Source organism: Myotis brandtii, unplaced genomic scaffold (genome assembly GCF_000412655.1).
Source record: "Myotis brandtii unplaced genomic scaffold, ASM41265v1 scaffold971, whole genome shotgun sequence".
Lineage (NCBI taxonomy): Eukaryota > Metazoa > Chordata > Mammalia > Chiroptera > Vespertilionidae > Myotis > Myotis brandtii.
In genome coordinates, this window is record NW_005372026.1 from 405,911 (window position 1) to 420,828 (window position 14,918).

The 14,918-nt window shown below is 38.2% G+C and overlaps 1 protein-coding gene across 7 annotated transcripts in view; it reads left to right on the forward strand.

The window, feature by feature from the left end:
- GRIA4 (glutamate receptor, ionotropic, AMPA 4) overlaps positions 1-14,918 on the forward strand; it is a 415,907-nt gene that overhangs the window by 279,203 nt on the left and 121,786 nt on the right. For all 7 annotated transcript variants that reach the window (XM_005886335.2, XM_005886337.2, XM_005886336.2 and 4 more), the window contains exon 4: positions 11,550-11,734. In XM_005886335.2, the coding sequence (XP_005886397.1) occupies positions 11,550-11,734 (185 nt within the window). The remainder of the gene's footprint in view (positions 1-11,549; positions 11,735-14,918) is intronic.

The following is a 14,918-nucleotide window of genomic DNA, read 5'->3' on the forward strand; positions in this document are numbered from 1 at the left end:
CCAGTCTTTCTGCTGTTAGGGTCAGTTTGCATATTACCCTTTTACTATATAGAATAGAGGCCTGGTACACTGGTGGGGGCCGGCTTGTTTGCCCTGAAGGGTGTCCCGGATCAGGGTGGGGGTCCCGCTTGGGTGCCTGGCCAGCCTGGGTGAGGGGCTGATGGCTGTTTGCAGCTGATCACACCCCCTTCAGGATGGGGGTCCCCACTGGGGTGCCTGGCCAATCTGGGTGAGGGGCTGAGGGTCGTTTTCAGGTTGGCTGGCTACTGAAGCTCCCAGCCTCTCCTTTTTTTTCTTTATTCTGGGATTTATTTACCTTCTATAATTGAAACTTTGTTGCCGTCACTGGAGCTGAGAGCCAGCTCCAGCTCTGAGGCCACAGCCTGCTAAAAGCAGGTATCTGGGGTTTATTTAGCTTCTATAATTGAAACTTTGTTGCTTTCGGAGCTCAGAGCCAGGCCGCAGCAGGCGGGGAACCTTGGCTTCCTCCATCACTGGAGCAAGCAAGCCTCCTGCTCGCTTCAGCTGCGTGGCTGCCAGCCGCCATCTTTGTTGGCGGTTAATTTGCGTATCACCCTGATTAGCCAATGGGAAGCGTAGCAAAGGTACGGTCAATTACCCTTTTTGTCTTTTATTAGATAGGATGTTTGCAGTCCCTAGAGCAATGGCCTGTCAGACAATCCACACTCAATAAATATTCATTCGCCGAAACTGGTTTGGCTCAGTGGATAGAGCGTCGGCCTGCGGACTGAAAGGTCCCAGGTTCGATTCCGGTCAAGGGCATGTACTTGGGTTGCGGGCACATCCCCAGTGGGAGATGTGCAGGAGGCAGCTGATCGATGTTTCTCTTTCATCAATGTTTCTAACTCTCTATCTCTCTCCCTTCCTCTCTGTAAAAAATCAATAAAATATATTTTAAAAAAATAAATAAATAAATAAATAAATATTCATTGAATGAAAATTGACAGAATGACTAAGGAGGGAGTTGCTTATGAAATATTTTAAATATAATATTTAGGAAGAAATATCAAGATGACTTAGCATGAGGGTGGAGAACAGTGACAAGTCTGAGAGTATCTCCTGGGTTTCTGACTGAAGTGACTGAGAGAATGGCTAATAACTGCATATGAAATTCAAGACTAAGAGTTAAATTATTCTTTGTGCTTTTGAGAGGATGTGGGGTGTTGTTATACATTATGATTCCCCCACCCAGCCAGTGTTGCTCAGTGGTTGAGCATCATCCCATGAACCAGGAGATCACGGATCAGTTCTTGGTCAAGGCACATGCCCAGGTTGCAGGCTCGATCACCAGTAGGGAGGCATGCAGGAGCCAGCTGATGGATGATTCTCTCTCATATTGATGTTTCTCTCTCTTACTCTCCCTTTCTCTCTCTGAAATCAATAAAAACATTATGATTTCCCCAAAGTTGTGGGGAGGAATTTCCTTACCTACCAAGAATTGACACAGTATTTCCCGCAAATGGACAACAGCATTCTGCATGCAGTCTACCATGGGGAATGAAGCTAATTTTTATTAACAGCTACAGATCATATTACCATAATCAGAAAAATCCTACATTAATCATCTTCTTTGCATAGAAGTCACAATTAAATGATTTAAGGGCTTTCAATAACCTGCCTCAGAGCCATATAGTTGAAATGAGAAACACAATTTTTGCAGTTGAAAGTCACCGAGTCTATCCCAGAACTCATCATTTGTCATCCAGCATGCTGTTCAAGAAATCACTCTTTATTTAGGTGAACACCCCCAGAGTCATTTCCCCACGAAAGAAATTTAATAGTGAATAATCAAATGTATTCACTCTCACAGTCACTGACATGAGTTGGCAATTACTTCTTGGAACTGAGCTATTCTCAGTGGGATATAAAAATTAGGCTAATCATATGGTGACTACTTACTTCATCCTGTATTTGTTCCTGTTAGGAACAGAAATTGTCTCTGTAATTGTATACAAAATCCTGTTACTAGAATCATCACAAGAAAATTATGTACAGCTACTCCTTTTCTGAAGAAAAGACAAAAGTAGTACTTTAAAATATCACTTTCAAATCAAGCAAAATGAATGGTTTTGGCTTTGTGCATAAAAGCCAGGCCCAAATTAATACTATGTACAGTTTGGCATGTGAATATAACAAACTGATATTTAATATGTTGTGTAACACTTCTGTGTGTTTTGTTGCTAGTGGTTGCTTTCATGATTAATTAATAAGCTCTCTATTGGATTCAAACTTCAACATTGGATAGCATAAATTAATTCATCTTTTAAGAACCAGAATTCTATGTCATCGGCTATCTTGCACCCTCAACCAATGAACCAACTTTTCCATGTTAGCTGAGGATTTGTTTTTATGAACCAAAAGCATTTCTGTTCTTATCATTTAAAATAGATTTCACAAGTCCTTTAACGTTTGGATTTTTTTAGGCTTACTTTAGTCTTTATTAATGACTCCAGGTGGTTGCTCTGAAGACTGATAATGAAAACTCTAGATCAATTTTCAGGGAAACTCTAAGGACTTGCTGAGGTGTACCAGACTCTTGGTTCCTACAAATCATGACCTCCCTCTGCCCCGGTTTAGAATTGTATCTACCATATTCTTTTGGGGTCAAAATGTATAAAATAAGTAGTTCTCAAGTCACTGTAATTCCACTTAATATTCTTTATCATCAGTGAAAAAGGTACATCTCTAGGTTGAAACATAAGACATGGTTGAAATTTGAATATTTTAGACTAACACAAATGGCAATCTCACATGGTTCCACCTGGTATAATGAAAAATGAGGGGACAAGTATAGAATTTAGAGTATTAACATTCTCCTTTCCCCCATTTTTTTGAGACTCAATCTAGACTAAGGGAGTCATAGCATTATACCTGAGATAATTTTAGTAGCCTCCTATTTGGATTATTCCATTTCTTCCTTCTCTTTCTATGTGAATCTGTCATTTCCACTACTATAAAAGCAATTTTATACATCTGTCTCTTTCCTGTTCCAAAGACTCCAGTGTTTGCCTTTTGTCAATGGAGTAAAATTGAACTTTCAGTATCTAATTATTCAAAAGTATTTATTGAGAGCCATTTAGTTGCCAGACACTCTTTTAGCACATTGAACAAAACAAAATCTGCCTTTGTGAGATTCTAGGAGAGAAATAGACTAAAAAAGAAAACAGAAAAAATACGCAGTATATTAGATGGTGGTATTGGGGTGAAAATAAAACACAGAAGGGAAATAGGGAACCTCGGGACAGGGCATTGAAATTTTAGAGGAGGTAGCATAGGATGGCCTCACTGAAGAGCGGGCATTTGGGTAAAGACTAAAGGAAGTGAAAGGGTGAGCCTCAAAGACCCACCTTGGAGAGAGCACCCCAGGACAAAAGCCTGAGATGGATGCCTACCTGGCAGATTGTCACAACTTCAAAGAGTCCAGTTAGCTGGTGATGTTTGAGAGTTGATGAGCAGTAGATGAGGTCAGAGGTGTGGGGCTGTCCAGGCCACCTTAAAGAAGCAATGAGAGGATTTTGAGCTATGAGTGACATGAGCTGGCTTGCTTGCAACTATGCTATTCATAGTCTGAAGGGGGCAAAGGCAGAGCAAGGACACCTTGCAATGATCCAGACAAGAGACTATGATGGTTTGGACCTGGGTGGTGACAGTGGAGACAGGAAGAAATTGTCATATTCTTGATATATTTTTAAGATAACTGACAGGAAATGTTAAAATATGAGATGTGTTGTGAGAGAAAGAGAAGATTTGACGATAACTGTTATTTAAAGGCCTTCCTGACACAGCTTTGACCTTCCTTTCCTATTTCATCTCCTGCTATTGGCTAAAGGATAGTGGAAAAGTCCCTAGACTTAATTAAGCATGGAAGGCCTGAATTCAAACTGTAGCTCTGTCACTTATTAGGATTAGGATTTGATGTAAATCACATAAGCTAGCTCTGTTTCTTTACCTATAGATGAGGATATTAATAGTTACTTACGGGGCTCTTATGAGGTCCAATCATATTGTAAAGTGATAATAAAGCATAATATAGTTTATGAATCCAGTACTCCAGCAAACTAGTCTATTAATTATCAGGCCTACATTAAGTATTTCTCAATCTTCCTGCCTCTCTGCCTTTGCGTTATGCTGCAGTAGCTCATCTGTGAAACACTCCCATCCTCTAAGGACCACATCACATCCCAGGTCGTTCTCCCTGCAGTAAAATCCCTTTCACTACCCTTCTTTTCAACTCAACACTTTGCTTTCCCAAAATTTTGGCATATTGAGTAAGCTTAACATTCAAAATTAAATCTTAAACACTTTAAATGCTTAATATGAGACAAACATTGTTTGGGTGTCTGTTAATTCACAAATTATATTTTAATCCCCTTAAGAGCATACAATGGTTGCATTTTGTGCTTCTGAATTGTAAACTCTATATAGTATGATATGAAAAATAAATAAAAGCAGAATTGTGAATTTTATATGGGGTAATATAAAAAATAGAAAAATCTCTATGAGCAAAATAATATCTATATAGACATGTTTGTTCTAATTAGGAAATTAGTCTTTAGGATTTGATTTTAAAATTATGCAAGTTTTTTAAGAATGCCTTTATTGCATAAAAAAGTTGCCTATAGTAAAAAAAGGATACTCATAGTACTGAAGAGATGAAAAATGTTAGGGGAAAACTTGAAAAGAAATTCAGTTTATTCTTAAGGAATATTCAAAATCTACAGAGATGATTTCTAGAAAAATCAAAGTCTATAGCAAGAGAGAAAAATGGTGTCTCAAACCTGTCATAATTTAATATATTGCTTTGAGATGAAGGAGGTAACTGCAAGGAGTGTATCATCAGGAGTCCATTGACACCTGAAATCCAAATAGAAAAATATGTGTTTCTTCAAGAGATCAAAAAAAGACCTAAGAGTTTCTTCCTTCTGAAATAAAAGCAAAATGACCACCAGTAGAACAGATGTTGGTCACACTCAAATCCTCCTCCTCCTTATCCCTATGTTTCATCAGTCACCAAATTAATTCATTCCACCCTTTAATCTAGACTCTATGCCCATTTGGATTACTTAAATATGGTCTCCTAACTGGTTTTTCTAGTTCTTGTGTTAAAGTCAGCCACTGTATTGTTCACAATCAGCTAAATGATCACTCTAAAACACATTCAGTCTTGTCACTCTCTTCTTAAAGTCCTTAAGGAGTAAAGAACAAAATGATGTCGCCGGGTAGGGAAGGCCCTGTGGTATGCCCCATTCCTGCTCATCTCTGCAGCCTTTAAAGCTCTTTTCATAGACCACACCAATTCTCCACATACCCTCCTTGTTTTTCCAAACACACAAGATAAACTGCGGTGTTTCAGGATCCTGAATGTGTCCTGCTATGCCTCTTCTTATTTCTAAACTTTTTAACACCCTGATTCCTCTCTACAAATTTCCCATTAATTCATTCATTCATTCAAACAACTCTATTTAACATCTACGGAGCACCCACTGGTCTAAGTTCTGAGCACAGAAATAGAACCTACCTTCATGGAACAGTGTGGCGGCTGCAAGACACTAATAACATCATCATTCAAATGTGTATTTAGAAACTGTGATCAAATCTAAGAAAGAAATATGCAGAAAGCTGTAAGAGCTTACCAGACAGAGAAGTGATATAGTCGGAAGGTAAGTGATGTCTGAGATAAAATCTGAAAGAAAGTACAAGTGGAGGGAAACAGTCTTTTAAAGGGAGCAGTATCACGTGCAAAGGCACTGAGGTGGAGCTACATGGTACCTTCTAGAACATCCGAGAAGGCCATTTTTGCTGGATGTTAGGAAGGTGAGTAGGATAGTATAGAAAATGAGTCTGGAAAGAGGTGGGGGACAAGTGTGACCATGTTTGAGTATGTATCATAAAATAGTAGGAAAACATTGAAGCCTTCATGCAAGGAAGTGCCACAGAGTTTCTGTCTAAAAACATCAAGTTAGTTGCTACGTGAACAAGTGAATATATGACTTAATGGGCTCATCTATTCTTTGTACTGAAATAAAATTCTCCAGTGGCCCAGTTCTAGAAAAGCCCAAGAGAAATAAGTAAAAATAGCATTAGGGAATCCCTGAGAGGCGCCGTTCAGGGGCCTTGAACCTGTGGCAAATAGTTGGAATTACTTGCTATATGCCTGTAGTAATAAGGGTTAGATTGCATTGCAACTTACAGGAAAGTTGCAAGATTTAAAGTATCAAATTCCCCTAGATGATGCCAGGTGCATATGGACACTACAACGTAGGAATCGGGTGACAGATTTGTAAAAGGCCTTAGGACCCAGAAGGACCACCTTTGAAGATGGATTTTCTATTTTCACTCTTAGTTATTTGTAGAAAAGAGAACACTAAAGACGTTCCATGTTATCTTAGGTTTAAATGTATGGCTTCAAGCAGTATAAGTTAGAAGATCTTTGTTCACTTTCACGGTGCCCTTCTTGAACTATGGCATAAAGAAATGCTAGAGTCGCCGCTGCAGATCATTGTAACCGAGCTGCAATGTCAGTCCCTCTGTCTGCGCGCCGAGACCTCTGGGTCCGGGCTGCAGCCCTGGACATGTTTCAGGGCCCAAGTGCTTGAGAAACAAACTAAAAGGTCACCAAAGCTGCTCTGCAGCTCCAGGACGGTGGCATTCAGAGCCCTGAGGATTGCAGACTCCTTCCTATTCCTCTCTGTGACTGAGGCTATGCACAACATGAAATAAACTTCCAGACACACACACCTTTCTTTTCAAATGCTGGTAATTGTGCCAGACCAGAGAAATCAATGGTGTAGTAATGGGGACCCGCATAGCAATTTACAAGATTAATGAGAAAGGCTTTAATTTGAGGAAGTACACGCTATTGCTACCTCCCTTTGTTACTTCTTTTTAAGCTTTGCAACTCCTCATGGGACTTACCCAGTTCTCTCATTCCCAAACCATTGCCCATGACCTAGATGTTGCTCTATCCCATATTCATGACAATAGCATACCCCTCATCTCATTACTACATTACCCTGATGATTTTTCTTGATAATTTCTACCTTCTCACTTCTCATTTTCTCCTCAATCTCTCACTCTCATGAAATATGACTGAAATACCTAGCATTCCATTGATGCTGCTCCTATTGAGTACACCAATGACCTAATTAAAAAGCCTGATGAACACTTTTCTGTTATTAGCTAAATGAAATTTCTTTATATCAGATGGTTAACTTCCTACTTTTTAAAATTAACCCTGACATAAATTTCTCCTGATTTTCTTCCTGCCCCTCTGTGTACAAATAGTTGAATCGAATAACTTGCAAAAGAGAACATCAAACAAACAAGCTCAGCTTGTGTTGCTAGCAGCCACATCTCTGGATAGTATTACTCATCCAAAATAGGTCATTATCCATAGATGATATGAACGTGTTGATGTGTAAGGCTGCAGTCGCTCAAGATTGCTTATACCACTCTGATTCTATTTAACATAATGGATAATATAACTACATGAGATAACATTTAAAAATATTTATAGGTGTAATTGATAGTGTTCTTCAATAACTATGAAAAAGCCCTGAATTACTAATCCAGTAATGTGATTTGTGCACAGTATGCCCTCACTACTATTATATTCAAATTATTTTGGTTTTGATGTTATTCATATAATACTATATAATTTGTATAATAGTTACCTGAGTATCAGTTTTACTAGACAGTTGATTCTTTGTAGAATCAAAATCACGTCTGGACATATCTTAATGAATCTTGGACGTAGTAGGTTTTCAATAAATTAGATTGATTAAAATGTTAGACAGCTATTATTTTTTTTTAAGAAGAAGACTTGAAAGATCCTTTACAGTAGTGAATTTCCCATTAGTGTAATGATATTCACCTAAAACTACAGTATTCCTTTTCTGGCCAACAATATTGCATAACAGATTGTCTAGTAACTAGAAGAATACAAATCATAGTCAGATGTAGAATTAGTACGACTTGACTTGTGATTTTCCAGTTTATATAACAGGTAGGTTACATAATCATAGATTCAACAGCAGTATTTGCTGCAATTTACAATGTATTCCCAACTATCTTAGCAAATAAATAAGACACATATCTGCGCAGCAATGAAAAATAAAACATTAAAATCAAACACAGCTTACTAAAGATTTCAAGTTTTCAACCAGGCTCTGAAACTATAATTATTGGTCTTTTGCACTATATTGAAAAGATGCCATTTATTTTTGATTAAGATTAATGGTTCTTTTTAGACAGCCAACTTCCTTTGCCATTTAACAAAGATTGTATCCTAGGGTTTTGTCTTATTTCAGGTCTAGTGTTATTTAAAAGTCTGAAAAATCAGATAATAAGATGTTGAATTTATTTTTGTTTTATTCGTGTAAAAGTCCTGTAGGCAGGAAAATAACAACCTGGATGCCTAATACTGACATGAAGCCTGATAATCACATGATGCAAAAAAAAAAAAAAAAAAAAAAAACAAAAGAAGCACTAACTAAAAAACTACCAAGCTGTGGATTGATCCCAGGGAGCAGGAAGACTCCTTGGACATGTGTGGCCAATGTTTATCATTTTTACAACATGCAAAAATTACCAAACTAACAAAAAGTCTTTAAATAATGTTGGTATGCCAATAAGTAAAGAGAGAAAAAAATAGTAAGATGTCAATTAGTATTGTACAAAAAACACATGTTCATAGGTCGTCAAAAATGAATAAAAGGAACATTGCCTCACTTATTATCAGGGAAGAAGTCCCAGTAACAGAATAAATGAGGCATGAGCATGTACATTAAGAGAGGACTCTGGTCATCATGTTACCTGTGTGTCAAATAGGAAACAAGGGAGAGAGTATTGGGTTTGGGGAGAGGAGGTGGGGACAATCTAGGTAAAATTTGAAAAAATAATTACAGGCACACATCACAAAAGGAAAGACTAAATGGGGCAAGATAGAGTAATTAACATGTCCTCTTTGGGGAATTTTTTTTTTCATTTAGATAAAAATGAATCCTGACTGCCACAATATTTCATTTGGCAGGATATCAGGTAATTTATATTTCAAATATGATCTCATCATCAGTTCCATCTGTTGATACTAAGTGAACATTCATAATGCTTGAAACTCTGACGGGTAGAACGCATACCTAAAAATCAAAATCTTTGAATCTGAGACACACATACCAATGAAAACTGATAAGTGTGCTCTTATCTTGCATATGTTGTATACTCATTTTAAGTCTTCCCTTTTCATCTACCAGCTCTCCATTCTAACTCCAGGGACCAGAGCAGGGAGAAACAATAGGCAGATGCCAGAGAATGAGCTCGAATAAGTGTTAAACCTTTTTTTGCTAATCTTCCGAGGATATATTTAGAGAGAGTGGAAGGGAGGGTGGAGGAGAGAGAGAGAAAAGAAACCTCAATGTGAAAGAGACATATAGATTGGTTGTTTCCTGCACATGCGCTGGCTCGGGTATTGAACCCAAAACTGTGGTAGGTGCCCTTGACCAGGAATTGAACCCACGACCCTTCAGTGCAGGGGCTGAGACTCTAACCACTGAGCAACCAACCAGGGCACCTTCTTAAAGAGGACTAGCATATTTTTTTATGCTAAGCCACAGGGAGGGAAATAATTCATTAAGGGGCTCTGATCCTAACCAATCCTTGTTTAAGAGCTATTCATAGATCCAAAGTATCTTTTCCCTTTCTCTCACATTTCATTTTATAACTGAGAGCTGTAAAAAGCAAAAGGTCATGTTGGCATGAAGAAGTCCTCTAAGTGCTGGATTCATAAATTTGCCACTTTATCCTTAACCCAAATACTAAGATCTGTGACTTCCCTTCTACATGCAGAAAATCTGGACCAAGTACAGGGTAGAGGCTATCCAGTCCTCTCTGGAAGCCTGTCTCCAGCTAGTAAATACCCCTCCTTCCTCAGCAATCTTGGATGTACTTCTCAACCTTCAAGGCCCAACTCAAGTTGTTTCTATTTCATGGTATTTTTCCTTGTCCCATCCGGACAGATTTAACCAAACTCTCCCTTGGGCCAAACTTTTCTCTTGAGGGCAATTATCATTATGGTTTTTAAACTAATTTACATTTTTGAATTTGAATGCCTATCTCCTCTACTAGACTATGAATTTGAGTACACAGTGAAGTCTCTTGTAATGGGTCATTCAATTCATCCCCATTCAACATTATTCCCATGCTACAAGAAGAGCTAAATAATGCCTTCCCTATATAATAAAAGCCTAGGTGGTGTCACGTGCAACATCATCACAAGATGGCCACCACAAGATGGCCACCCTCACGTCATCACAAGATGGCTGCCACAAGATGGCCTGCAGGGGAGGGCAGTTGGGGGTGACCAGGCCTGCAGGAGAGGACTATTGGGAGTGATCGGGCCAGCAGGGGAGGGCAGTTGGGGGAGATCAGGCCTGCAGGGGAGCAGTTAGGCATCGATCAGGCCAGTAGGAGAGCAGTTAGGGGGCAATCAGGCAAGCAGGCAGGTGAGCGGTTAGGAGCCAGCAATTCCGGATTGTGAGAGGGATGTCCGACTGCCGGTTTAGGCAGGGATCGGGCCTAAACCAGCAGTCGGACATCCCAGATTGGAGAGGGTGCAGGCCAGGCTGAGGGACACCTCCCCTCCCCCTGTGCACGAATTTCGTACACCGGGCCTCTAGTTTACAATAATGGGTCCTCCATAAATATTTTTGCATTGTCATAACCAAAAACGCAGGTTTGGCTGCCTGCCACAAGGAAAGCCAAACTCATCAAACAGGTGCTGGTGCAAAAAGAAAGATGTTTATTCAAGCGTAGCAACCTGGAGAACAGTGGACTTTCACCTCAAAGATTATTCCCCTTTCCTGTTCAAGCCCACTGTTCTTATAGAGATAGGGAGGGAGGGCTTTTTATCTACCCAATTATCTTGCTAGCTTTCCTGTGCTGGGGCCCTGTCCATTCATCTTTCTATCTTTTTGCACACTTGGCGTAAGAACCTACTCCTGTGGCCATTAGGTCAATGGGGGAGACTCCCAGACGCTTCATCTTACTGTTGATGGTAACATTGTTCCTTTTACATCTTCTCTTGTGTAGTTGAACCAAAAAATGTTGTTGCTACCTTGTTCAAAGGGAGAGTCAAAACATATGTTCAAAATTAATTCTATCTATTGTGTAAAATTACCAAAAAGCATCTATGAAATTATTATTGATTACAGGTGGTACTGTATTTGGTTTTTGGTTTATCTTATTAAAAATGTGTCTAGAGCAATGTAATATTCTTCAGTAGAGAAACTTTGAGAGCTTATTCAAAGAAGGATGTTGCTATTTCCTGTTTTATTCAAGAACTATTTTAAAGGATCTTGTTGTCCCAGGCCAAAAAAAATGATTTGAAAATAACCACTTTAATTTTTAAATTTATAAGCATCCACTGTATATTTTGGAACATAAAAATGTAGGTATAGAATTAGTGACAGCCTACATAATTAAAGGGAAGTAAAGGATGCTCTTAGTAACCACCTGTATTTTTTCCCCACTAGGATATTCAATACTTCAAGCTATTATGGAAAAAGCAGGACAAAATGGTTGGCATGTCAGCGCTATATGTGTGGAAAATTTTAATGATGTCAGCTATAGACAACTTCTAGAAGAACTGGATAGAAGACAAGAGAAGAAATTTGTCATAGACTGTGAGATAGAGAGGCTTCAAAACATATTAGAACAGGTAAGTCCTGGATTTTATACTATTATTAACCTCGTTCTTGTACTAAAAAAGCTGACCTTTGGTTTTTCTTGTCCCCATCAATATCTTCTTCCAACCATTTAGTTTGAAGTGTGGAGTTAGGAAGTTTTCATTCTATGGTTTATCTCAAAGATTAAATTATAATCTGCTATTGCAAAGGCCATTTTGGTTTAGATCTCAAAGCAGGAAGGAGCACTATTTCTCAGACATTTTTAAGCTGTACAATAGAAAGAGCCTTTTGTGAACCATCAAGATTTCTTGACCTCCTATTTTCATAAACATTAATTTTTTTCTTCTATATCTATATATTTTTTAAATTTATCTTTATGGTTGAAAGTAATACAGATGTCCCCTTTTTCCCCCATTAACCCCTCCAACTTGCACTCCCCCCCCCCCACCAGGCATTCACCACACTATTATCTGTGGCCATGGGTTATGTGTACCTGCATATAAATTCTTTGGTTAATCTCTCCCCACCCACCCACCTCATTTTGAAGATTAATGCCATTCCATCTAAAATATTTGAATATTGTAATATTTGTGATGGTGTGCTTTTTCTAACCTTTAGAGCAGGGGTGGGCAAACTTTTTGACTCGAGGGCCACAATGGGTTCTTAAACTGGACCGGAGGGCCGGAACAAAAGCATGGATGGAGTGTTTGTGTGAACTAATATAAATTCAAAGTAAACATCATTACATAAAAGGGTACGGTCTTTTTTTTTTTTTTTTTTTTAGTTTTATTCATTTTTTAGTTTGCCCACGGCTGCTTTAGAGGAATAGTTACATGAGAAATAACAACATGAATTAGTAAAGCAATGAAACAAAGCAAAATTAAGTGGCATACGGTGCACAGCATAATTTCTTTAAGATGTGTTAAGTAAATACATTATCGCCATAAGAAAGGTGGTTTTCAACTCTCCGCATGAAGGAAGAATCCTTGAATAAAGCTTTTGAAACGTAATTTTTGGACCGGATTCTTTGTCTGCCAGAATCAAAGAATGAATCCACGGACAGAAAGTGGTATAGCAAAGGTGGAGTTTATTAAAGAACAAGTACAGACTCCCACGTGGGGAGAGGGAAAGGGTCCCACTGAGTTCCTTTTCCCCATGGCTTATAAAGGCTGCAGATCCTGGTGCCTTGATATCCCCTCTGATTGGTCACTATTCCCTTAGACTGGTTACTATAGTAACTCCTGGGCTCAAAGCTTAACCAAAAACCAAATACAGTACCACCCTCCTTCCTTATTGCTTTTTATTCCCTTTGGGCTTTCTTCTTTTCCTTCTGGATAAAGGGCTTCCTTCTCTTTATTTTGTAAATATAGACCTTTTGCTGTTCCCAGCTCCCTCATTCTATGGAAATGTACCTGTTGCAGCTTTTCAATTTCCCTATTCTATGGAAATATAGCTTCTGCTGCTCTGCAGCCCTGTGCTTCCTCCATGGTCCCCTTAATTTCTAAAATTTCCTAAACCTGTCCTATTTTACCCCTAAAATTCCTGTTTCACTTTCAATAAATATTTGTTGATTTGATTTGAAGGAAACTATAAAATAGAGCTTTGTCATTGTGTTAAATGATAGGAAAATATTGCCAAATAATGGATAACATTTGTGTTCCCCCTAACCTGCATATCATGATGAAGCTTTGAAAGGCCTTATTTGGCCAAAATTACAGTGAATGAATGCCATCTAGTGGTCTCAGAAATGTTTGCCTATATTCATCTACAATAATGAGTTGGTTAGACAATATTGCTGCATGATTAGTTTGCTATATATACTTTATCTACATAATTACATGATTTGATTTGTGGTAGTAAATTTACCAACTAAAAGGTTTATTTCTAATAATAACTTAAATATGCAACTATTCAAAACCAGCATGTGTTTTGGAGATTCCTCATTATAAGAGGGCATTAAACCCCTTATATTTCCTTCCTCAACTATATTAGAGTTTGTAAAAGTTAAAAATTTTTTTAAATATAGTATTTCTTTTAATGGTCTAGTAAAGCCAGAGCATACTGTAGAGGAAATGACAGTGTATTCACCTTCTGTCATCCTTTATAAAAGAAAAAAAAAAAACCCTTGATTGAAGAAGTATGTTCATATTATATTGGGAAATAATTCATTACAAATCTGTCCATTATCCAGGTTTATTCCTAAAAGAGCCCAAAATTATTAAGATTGTCATTATTCAGGGTATATGAAATTTTTACTGTATATTTATGGAAACCAAGGAAAAACATTCTTTCTTACTTCAGCTCAAAGTTCCATACTTCCTCTCTCCCACTCCCGTCCGGATTGAGGGTTTGGGTTGTTTGACCTGAACAAGTGAGACTTTGTAAATAACTCCTCATGAAGCCCAGAGAGCAGTCCATTCTAAGACCTGCTGGTTGCCAAGTTCCTGTCCGAGCTTGAGAGACGCTCAGAAAGACCCTCCACGTAGCACCTGTGCTTCCAAGACTGTGTCTGGAGAAGGCAGCTGAGTGGCTAACGCACACTGACCCATTTCAGAGCGTAGCTGGTTTCTCAGAAGAAAATCGGCACACCCGAGTGATTTGGATTAACTCTTTGAATAAGCCTTAACTAAGCTCTTGCTAGGGGAACTGGACATCTTCATTTTTCTTGTCATTTCAAAGAAATTATTTCTTTTCTTTTTCCCAACCTCATTGAGATATGAATTATGTATAACATTGTGTCAGTTTAAGATGTACAACATGATAATGAGATACCCTAATAATATATTGTGAAATGATTACCACAGTAGGATTAGTTAAAAGTCCATTACTTCACATAATTATCATTTCTTTGGGTGGCTGAGGACATTTACGATCCATTTTCTCAGCAACTTTCAAGGATATAATACAGTGTTGTTAATAATAGTCACCATGCTGTACATTACAACCCCAGAACTTAGAAACCTTGAATGTCTACCTTTTCTATTTCTATTTTTCTTGCTGAAAGCTAAAAGGTTTCTGTTCTATCATGATAGCATAGTGATAACAAGGCTAGTAATAGACCTTTGTCCCTTTAAAATGCCTCTCAGGTATAACTCTCATCAATTATAGCAAAGTCTAGGATATTGTGAGAATATAATGTACTCTTAATTGTCATATAAAGTTTCTCTGTAAGAAAAGCTTATTTCTGGTTCTGCAAATGATTTTTAATATATATAT